The 9,765-nt window shown below is 38.8% G+C and overlaps 1 protein-coding gene across 1 annotated transcript; it reads right to left on the bottom strand.

The window, feature by feature from the left end:
• Positions 1-1,032: 1,032 nt before the first annotated feature.
• On the bottom strand, positions 1,033-1,518 carry LOC114352824 (uncharacterized). Its single transcript, XM_028304568.1, has one exon. It carries the CDS (start codon positions 1,516-1,518, stop codon positions 1,033-1,035), a length of 486 nt encoding a protein of 161 aa, XP_028160369.1.
• Positions 1,519-9,765: the final 8,247 nt, after the last annotated feature.

The following is a 9,765-nucleotide window of genomic DNA, read 5'->3' on the forward strand; positions in this document are numbered from 1 at the left end:
TATGATTATTGTTAAATAGAATAGATAGAGTGTAATTATAATGAAAAACTTACCACAAAGTGAGGAATTTTTTCAAAGGATTTAGAATTTTATTTCTTTAGCAATAACGTTTCAAATCAACCACTGCCCTTATCTTATCTTTCACTGCAGTCCGTACTCTCTTAAAACTCGATTCAATCTCAATGACTATTCTGGGATTTTTTTAATATTTAAAATCAACCAATCAAAACCCTCAATTGAGACTCAAGCTTAGGCATCAGATAGAATTGAACTTTCAGCGTTTTTTAATGCATAACAAGGACACAATCGCACCTGATGTTAAGTGGGATGCAGTCTAGGATGGTACACATCTAGTGCCTATTCACTTTCGTCTTGAAATGACCCGGATTATAGTCTTCGGGAAAGACAGCAGCAGCTTAAAAGCTTTGAGCTTCGTTCTGTTATAATTTATTTATTTATTTATTTATTTATTTGAACAATGCACCCACATTTACCATATACCTCTATGGGGGTTATTTGCCAACAACCCACCATATGTTTTCCTCGGAATCCTATTCCGATTCTTAATCGTTAAGATTATTGTTAGGCAGTTCGAGTCAGGAAATAAAGGTAGGAAGAACACGGTGGAAGGAAGAATGTTATTAGCGGATTGGAAATTATATTTAACAACAGGAATAGCAAGGGATTGATTAGGATACAATAGCAATAAAATTATTTAAATCTTAAGAGCAAAGCGATCGCGGAAGAAGTGTCACGACGACATATTTCAAATCTCTTCAACGGCGATGAGTGATCGGAGAACGGTGACCGGCGTTGAAGCGAGACGGCAGCATACGTCTTCACGGGTGTGCGAGTGACGCAGATGTATTGTGACGGCCGCAGCACGCATGCGCCAACCATTCGGTCACGTTCAGACAGGTCGGGGCTGGTCCAATTCATAGGCGGAAGCGGATCGCTCCGAAATCTAAGGCGGTGGTCCAAGTTACGATTGTGGCGGATAGCCACCACAGTACTCCCCTCCGCAGACCGTGACTACGGTCGATAAAAATCGGGCAGCCGGACTCTTCGACCACTGGAAGTCCGCACGACGTCTTCTTCGGCTGGTTGAGCCGTCTTCTGAACTTCTTTAGACTCATACGCTGCCTTGAGCCGGTCAATGGAGACATTGACATTCTTGGCGTTGACGTCCAAGGTGAAGTATTTAGGTTGTCGGCTGAGAACCTTGTAGGGGCCAGCGTATGGCGGCTCCAGGGCGCCTCTCACGCGATCTTGACGAACGAAGACGTGGGAAGAGGTGTGGAGATCGCGCGGAACGTAGAAGGCCGAAGTGGAGTGCCAGGTGGTAGGACGAGGAGCAAGCTTCGCCATGCACGCGCGAAGACGAGTCGCGTACTGGGTGACGTCAGCTGTGAGGAAGTCGTCCTTGGGGCACAGGAACTGACCGGGTAGACGAAGTGCTTCGCCGTACACCAGTTCGGCAGGGGAAGACTGGAGGTCTTCCTTCCAGGCACTACGCATGCCTAGAAGAACCAGTGGCAGTGCTTCAGTCCACTGTGAAGCTGGAGCGTGGCACATGATCGCTGCCTTGAGCTGGCGGTGGAGTCGCTCAACGATACCGTTGGCCGCTGGGTGGTAGGCTGTGGTGCGGAGATGGCGCGCACCAACCATCGTCTGAGGTTCCAGAAGTAACAGCTGCTACGGACAGGGTTGTGATTCCATCGACCAAACGTTGATTTCTGCAGTCCACAAGCAAATTGTAGTGGCTCAGGAAGTCCACACCGATGATTGGCTTCGAAACGTCTGCTATGATGAAGTTCCAAGTAAAATCTCGCCTGAGTCCCAAGTTCAGGTGTAACAGTGCAGGTCCATAAGTGTGAATGACAGAGTTGTTCGCTGCGACGAGATCATACTTGGTCTTAGTACAGGGCGTCTTGATAGCAGATCGCGGGAAAACACACAGGTCTGAGCCAGTGTCCACGAGGAACTGCATTTTCGATGTGCGATCCGTAACGAAAAGACGGCCTGTTGCAGAGGGGCAGTCGTGGGCCGCTACTTCCGACCGCCCTTGAAGTTTTCCGAGGGGAAGCTGCAAGGCTGCTTACACTTCTTCGCCTTCGTACCGTAGGTGTAGTGGTAGAAGCAGTGTGGATGGTCAGGCGGTGGTTGTCTTGGTTTAGAGCGGCTGCGTGATCTAAGGCGGTGGTCCAAGTTACGATTGTGGCGGATAGCCACCACACCTCTATTCCCCGTTCAGACAGCTCCATTACCCGTTCGTCTAATCGTATGATATTATTATCATGAAGTCGAGCTAATTATATTTCCACTAGCTCGTCAGAGGCCTTGAATGTTTAAACCTACCCGCAAACTACAGCAATTACAGTTTAACTAATGCGTCAACCAAAAGTCCCGCGGCAACCCGTAAATTTAAGACGCATGCAAACTTTATTAGTTATCCCACACTACACTATCAGCTAACTAATGGCTGTTGATAAATGGCTGTTCTAGATATTAACGATTCGAAACATTAATTATTTCCTTTGATACACGCTCGTTATATCACTTGATATATGGACATAGACAACGTTAATACGTAGACCCCTCATAAGAATAGAATAGTTTTTATTTGAAAGAAAGGTATACAGCAGACAAGACATAGGTACAATGAAAGATACACAAATGGACCCTGGCTTGTGCCCCTCTGACAAAAAGTCACCCACTCAGCATACGAGTCATAAGAGTGCTCTTTCCACTCATTCCTACAATGTAGCTCCTGTGTAATCAATAAAACCTACCCAATAAAGACTAAGGGGAAGGGGTAAAGTCCAAGGGAAATATGAAATTCCGATTCAGATTTGATCATCATCAGGTGATCCGTCTGCTCGTTTGCCTCCTGTCACATAAAAAAAACATGACAGATGTGGAAAGAAAACCGAGAAAAGAAAAGCGCTTCATCAGTAGTTTGTGATTTGAGGGAGATAATAAAATGGAATGAAGTTCGAAGTCAAATCAGGCGGCAATTGCGTATGCTGAATTTATTGCGCTACTTCCTCTCAGCATTGGCCCATATTATTGCAGTGCCTGATCCTTAAGCAGTGGTAGAGTTTAACGAGTCGCGTAAAAGCACTTTATGAAAAATCCTACTTGCAAAAAATGTATGACTTTTATTGCCAGTTTCACAAATATTGACACAGTGAACAAATAAATTTGTGAGTAATCTGGATCCATATCAGGCGGGATCTATAAAACTGTTTGGTCTATGTACTATGATAGAGTTATTACCGGGACGCTTTTTGGAGTTATGTATCAGTTATGGAAGGTACGAGTACATGGTTGTGTAGATAAGCTTTAGTTACGATTTTGTCATGATCTGTGTTGGATAGTGGTTTTGTTTCTAGCAGATTTTAAACGCCGATAATCTCAATTTAATATTTATTTAATAATAATAATACCAGCGGGTTAAATATTTTTAAGATTTTTGTTTTTATAATGTATTTTTATTTTTTGATAATTACATTGTAAAAAGAAAAAATTAAAAATAAGAAAGAAAAATGAATAAAGGAATAATAATAAATAAATATCCTTAGACATTTTACACTGCGCTTCTAGTCCCAAACTAAGCAAAGCTTAGAATTTAATTTAATAAAATAAATCAGGCATTATAAGACAGGCTTTCAGGCGATCAGTTCAGATATTATGACCTTTTCAAGCGGTAGTCTAAATGACTGATGATGATGAGGATACTTCATCTTAATAGTGTAGGAATAGGCTACAAATAAAGTCAGTTCAATTTATGCTGAAAATCATTAAAATGTAGCTTTGTTTGAAATCTAATACATCCGTTTATTTTTCTTTTTCTTCTCCTTCCTTTGAGAATTACTACATTGTTTGAAATAAAAGAAGCAATTATAATAATCTTAACTAGGGAATTTTCCGTTAATTAGTGACAGTCTGGAGACTCCGTTAAATTAATTATTTGAGCTATTGAGTAACGAATAATATAGGTATTGTGGTTTTGCTGTAAATAACACCACTCAAATTGATTATAAATATGTCTAACTTAGAGCGATAACCGCCTAATGGTATCAGTGCCAGACTGGCCGAATCGAGACCACGAAACGCTGGTTTTAACTTTTGTTGTGGTGAGCCCACTTCTAACACAAGCATAATAATAATAATTTACACCCATATTCACAAACGATGCTTGCTTACCCTTCATTTGATTTTGTTCACTGGGATGAACATTAAATTAAAAAAAAAAATATGCCGAGTGCATACGTCTTAATTACTGGTAAGTTTTTTTTTTCACTAGAAAATATACTTAAGTTTTGGTAGAAAAATATTTTTATGTGCTAGCCACAGTCTGAAAGTGTTAATTTTAGCCAAAATGCCGACATAGAGAAGACCAGGCTTTAGTGTCAAGGTGTTTATTCAAGCTTTACATGTTTTTTTATTATAATTGAGTAATGACAGTGGTTTTAACGTATTGCATAGTGTTCATGCTCAATAACTTGAGTGATTTATAATGCTCATTTAATAAATAAGCCATGTCCGTTATGATCCGTCTGCTCGTTTGCCTCCTATCACATAAAAAAAAAAAAAAAAAAATGTTATACCAGGTCAAAGTCGAGTGTTCATCCCAGTGAACATTGCCAAATTACTATCAATGTTTGATTGTTCATCCCAGTGAACATTGCCAAATTACTATCAATGTTTGATTGTTCATCCTAGTGAACGTTGTCAAATAGGCTATCAAACGTTTATTTTTGCTTAATTTTATTTCAGTGGACCAATTTCTTTATTTAGAGTTAATTTTTATTTTGTTTGGGTTGTTGGCATCTTGATACTGTATATTGCATGAAATGTAATATCAGAATAATGTTTTGTTACTTGTAAAAGTGGACATAATTATGTTCTAAATTTTCATGCAAAATAATTACATATTTTAATTTAGCAGTTGTTTGTAGATTCAAAGTTTGTAGTTCCAAAGAAAATTTTTGATTAAAATCATTTTTACTTTTTTATTTAAACCCTGAAGAATATATTTTATAAATGTGGGAGCTGTTTTTTATTATTTTGTGCGACTTGTCCACTTTTAAGTTACATGAACAAAAAATTATGATTTTTTTCTTTAAAAACTTTAAACATTGTTGTACCTCAACGATCACACAAAATTATATGGTAATAGTTAATTTCTTACTATTTCGTGCACCAAAAAGCGTTTAATAATATAAATTTTACTTTTTATATGAATAATTGTTTTAATTTAATGCCGCTACCCTAAATTGGCAATGTTCACCCCAATGAACAGTTACAATTCTCTATATATTTGGCAATGTTCATTGGGATGAACATTGTTTTTTTATATTTGGTGAAGTTCCGATTTTTTATATATTTTTTTCTGACCTATTAATAACCCTAAGAACATAAATACGACGATGTATTTTTATTTTTTTATAAATAATGAGTCTACCAAATTAAGGGTTAAGTGAAGCATCAAATCGAACGCACAGCGTTGAATAGAGCTCTGTGAGTAAATAAATACTTTTTGATTCGATTTTGACCTATGTTTTGTAGATTTGAAAAAAAAAAAATACAATAATTATTTTACAGTCCAACTTGAGATCAAACCCACGACCTCAGATTCCGAAGAGCGCAACTCTTTTACTTTGAATGGAACTGCACTAAATCGCTCACGAGTCACGTATTCTTCAATCACAATTCACTCCTAACAGAAAAACAAAATACATCAGCAAAGGCGTAACCCCTAAACATCTTGCCTCACACTGTAACATTTAGCCCGCACTTAGAGTTAATTACACAATAGCACGTCCACGTAAGTATATCGCCGCTCATACCTATGTTACAGTCAAAACTCATAATCGGTCAAAACCACTTGTGACTGCAAAAGTCAGTCAAAAGTGATTTTGACTGATGCCCTTAGCTAATATCACTTTTGACTGATTATTCCAGTCAAAAGTGGTTTTGACCAAGGGCGTTCGTCAAAACTGCTTTTGAGTGCAAAAAATTTGCCAAAAGTGCTTTCGCCTGATTTAAAATTTTACCAACTAGTCAAAATTCATATAAAGTTGTGATTAGTGAAAATTCCTTGAAAATCATCAAAAATGTGTTAAAAACCATCTTAGTGTAATTTTTTAATGATTTGTGTATACAAAATGATCACATCTAACTTACAACAACAGTAATATTGCTAGGTATTTATCAGGTAAAAGTTAAGTAGATTATTAATTTGTTCGGTTGGTTAAATAAAATGTTTTGTACTTTTTTTTACTGCAAAAATGATTCAAAAGTGATATTGACCAAGGTCAATTTTGCAGTCAAAAGTGGTTTTGACCGATTACGAGTTTTAACTGTAACACCTACAGCAGCCCGTAATATGTGACGGCGAATAAAACCTCGAGTTCGTCGTATTTCCGCCACTCCTCTCGGGGGAGTAGCTGTGGGTTAAGAGATGAGCTTAGGTGATGTGAGGCTCTGAATAAATTAAAGGACTAGGTATATTATGTTTTAGTTGCTGGACAAACTTGGCCTTTACTAGCTGGGTTGTTAACAAGCGGTCACCTGTCATCCGCTTTACACTGGATTGGAACATTGTGTGGCTGGCATACATTTATGTAACGTAACATCGCAGTAACAAGGCATCGATATAACAAGGCGTCGCAGTATAATAACTTCGCAGAAAGGTTTTCGAAGAAACAAAATTCGATGTAACGTTTGTCGCACTCCCGTAGGTAACCCTTAGATGGAAGCTGGAAACATTGAATTTTCGGATAGATCCTGCTTATTTTGTAATCTATTATTGGTACCGTTTGAAAGAGCTCGTGAAGCATTTTCAGGATCAATAATCACTTTTTCGATAACTTGTATGGTTTAAAAATAATCGAATGAGATCACTTATCGTTTTCACCCTGTAGGCACTTACTAGGGCAGATATGTACCATTCTAGACTGCATCTCACTTAACATCAGGTGCTATTGTTTTCAAATGCTTGCCTTTTCTTGCGTAAAAGAAAACACTTTATTTTTATTACAGCAGAGTAGAATAGGACCATTTTACTTTTCTGGATAACGTAATAGACGACTAAGGGACACTTAACAAAAATTGGGGCTCAACCTTCTGGTCAGCGTAAGGAAAGTAAGCTAAATCATTTTTGTCTCTGGTAAATTAAGGGATGTCTTCTGTAGTGAAGACTAAGAGTAGGCGCACACCGTTGATTTTTCGTCGGCCGATTTTAGTCGGGCAGTTGATCAGTATAGGCATGTATGGGAGTGCGCACACTACGCCGATTCGATTTGACCGATTCTTCATACAATTTAAAATCGGGCACAACTATCGGCCAACTAAAAATCAACGGTGTGCGCCTCTAAGGCTAGATGGCACCATCTTACTATGACTGTAACAAACGTCAAACATCTGTCAAACTCCATACAAAAATTTCCGGTTGTCGTTATAGTTACGGTCAAAGTTTGGTGGTGCAACTCAGCCTAAATGACGTGATGATGGCGATGTAAAAGTAAAGGAACTGCCCACGAAGGCGTTTTCCCACTAATTTGTTGCTAAATACATCAGCTACTGTATATAGGCAGGTATGTCGTTAATTATCATAGCTCAAAGAAGCCTACTTACATACTGCCTACTCACTAAAAATAGCAGGAGGGAAGTTAGGACAGAATAGTTCTCGAGTGGCGACCACGGGCTGAAAGACGTAGCGTGGGCAGGCTCCTACTAGGTGGACCGACGATCTGGTAAAGGTCGCAGGAAGAACCTGGAGGCGGGCAGCGTAGGAGCGTTCATTATGAAAAGTCTTGGCTGAAATGAACGAAGTGATCACGAAAATAAGCCTTTAGAATATAATAGAATAACGTTTATTTTGCTGCCACATTAATACACATACATTGTATACTTTCATGGTAGGTACTTTGTGGAGAGGCCTAGAGTACCTTTGTGAAAAAGAATATCAGATCAAAATAGAAGTAAAATATCTATTTAAAGGTATATTAGTCCCGCAAATCTTCTCTCCCTTACGCCGTCCGGAATTCCCGAAGTTGGCGTGAATTGTTAGTTCAGAAATCGTGGCTAACTACGAGCAATAAGTCTGGAAGTCGCCGCCGTGACTGAGCGCTCCTTTAAAGACACGCCACTTGACTCCTTAATGTATGGATTGTTTTGGCACGACACCACCTACTCGCCTTTTCTGGACGTTAAGGATTTTGGGGAAAATTCCGGGGAAAATGTTGCCTGGATACAACGCTTGAAATGTGGACCTGCCTATTTAGAATTTTGACGAAATATTTCATTTTATTTTTGTATGGATAAAAATAAGTAAGTGCAAATGACGGAAAATCAAGCATAACACTGTTGCATCTTGTGGATTTGAAGAATATTTTTGCAACAAAAATTTAAAGTCAAATGTGCACTGCTGTCACTCTGCTCCAAAATTTCCCAATGATTTATTATAAGTGTAATAAGATGTTAAGTCGTTTTTACTACATACTAAATGTACGGTTTGTCTGAAAATGTAGATCGATATCTAGCTCCAGACTTTTGGCAAATCCACCTACACACGCGGCCAAGTCTTTTGAGCCGCGCTTAGTTAGTGTAACACTCATACGACGTAACAAGAATTAAGAGACAGATAGATCTTTATTATACTTCGTATCTCTCCCGAAGATGATTATGTTTTACATGCAGCAGTACCTGGGATGATGCCGTCCTTATCACACTTTTAGAGAATATTTATTTAAAAATATAAGTTTTAAATATAATAAAGTACGTGTTTTGACTCCTCAGCACCGTAGTACATTCCGCGGTCCGCCATATTTCTTGTCATTACTTGTGTTGGTGTTCGTCCGACTCACACGTACTTCTTCAATAAAAATAACTAAGCGTAAAAATGGGTAAAAGGAAACGATCAAGTAATGGTGATAATAGTGATATGGTGAAAAGTTTGTTAAGAAACCTCGTATGTACATAGACAACGACAAATTNTATTCTTTATCACAAAACGCTTTAGGTGTTTGACGATGATCAGCTGGAAGATGTGAAAGAAAATCAAGAGAATTACTGCTCCATTTACGTAGCTCAAATTTTCCACAATCGAGTAAGTTTATTAGCTCGTCTTTTATTTCTAAGGCAACGTCCACCGACGGAGCTGTCACCACGATATCATCCATAAAGGTGTCTTTGAGCAATGCAGTTGCTGCACGTGGCCATTGCTCACCATGATCCTGAGCCAACTGATGAAGTGTACGAATAGCCAGATAAGGTGAGCTACTCACACCGTAAGTCACAGTGTTTAATTCAAANACACTGGTTAAGGTGACCCTTTACAAGGCTTGGAAGCATGTGGGTTACAAGCCATTGGACGTGGAGAGGGTAATTAATTATACGTATATTTTCTACTTTGCCGAACTTTAGCGCGAGAACGGTTTGTCCAAAACATATGAATTTGGTCTTATTCAATGCAGGATTAAGTGCCCTTTAACCGTCATGAAGACCACTTTTCGATAGGGTAAGTCCTTTACGCGGTATAACCGGAAAACCGAAAAAACGCCCCTTTCGGGGGCCCCCACCACTTAAGCACAACTCCGTCGAAGTCGAAAACTTAGGAGAGTCTTAATGGGCAACCAATGAAGCCATTAAAGCAAAAAAATCTTTTGTAGGAATTATTTCCGATTTAATCAATTTTTGTGTTTAATTCTACTGGCCTANGTACTGCTGCATGTAAAACATAATCATCTTCGGTCA

This window comes from Ostrinia furnacalis, unplaced genomic scaffold (genome assembly GCF_004193835.3).
Source record: "Ostrinia furnacalis isolate ACB-3 unplaced genomic scaffold, ASM419383v2 OfSCF1456, whole genome shotgun sequence".
NCBI classification, from domain to species: Eukaryota; Metazoa; Arthropoda; class Insecta; order Lepidoptera; family Crambidae; genus Ostrinia; species Ostrinia furnacalis.

Excerpts from the sequence above, each read along its gene's own strand:
- LOC114352824 (XM_028304568.1), bottom strand. The coding sequence starts at position 1,518 with ATGCGTAGTGCCTGGAAGGAAGACCTCCAGTCTTCCCCTGCCGAACTG.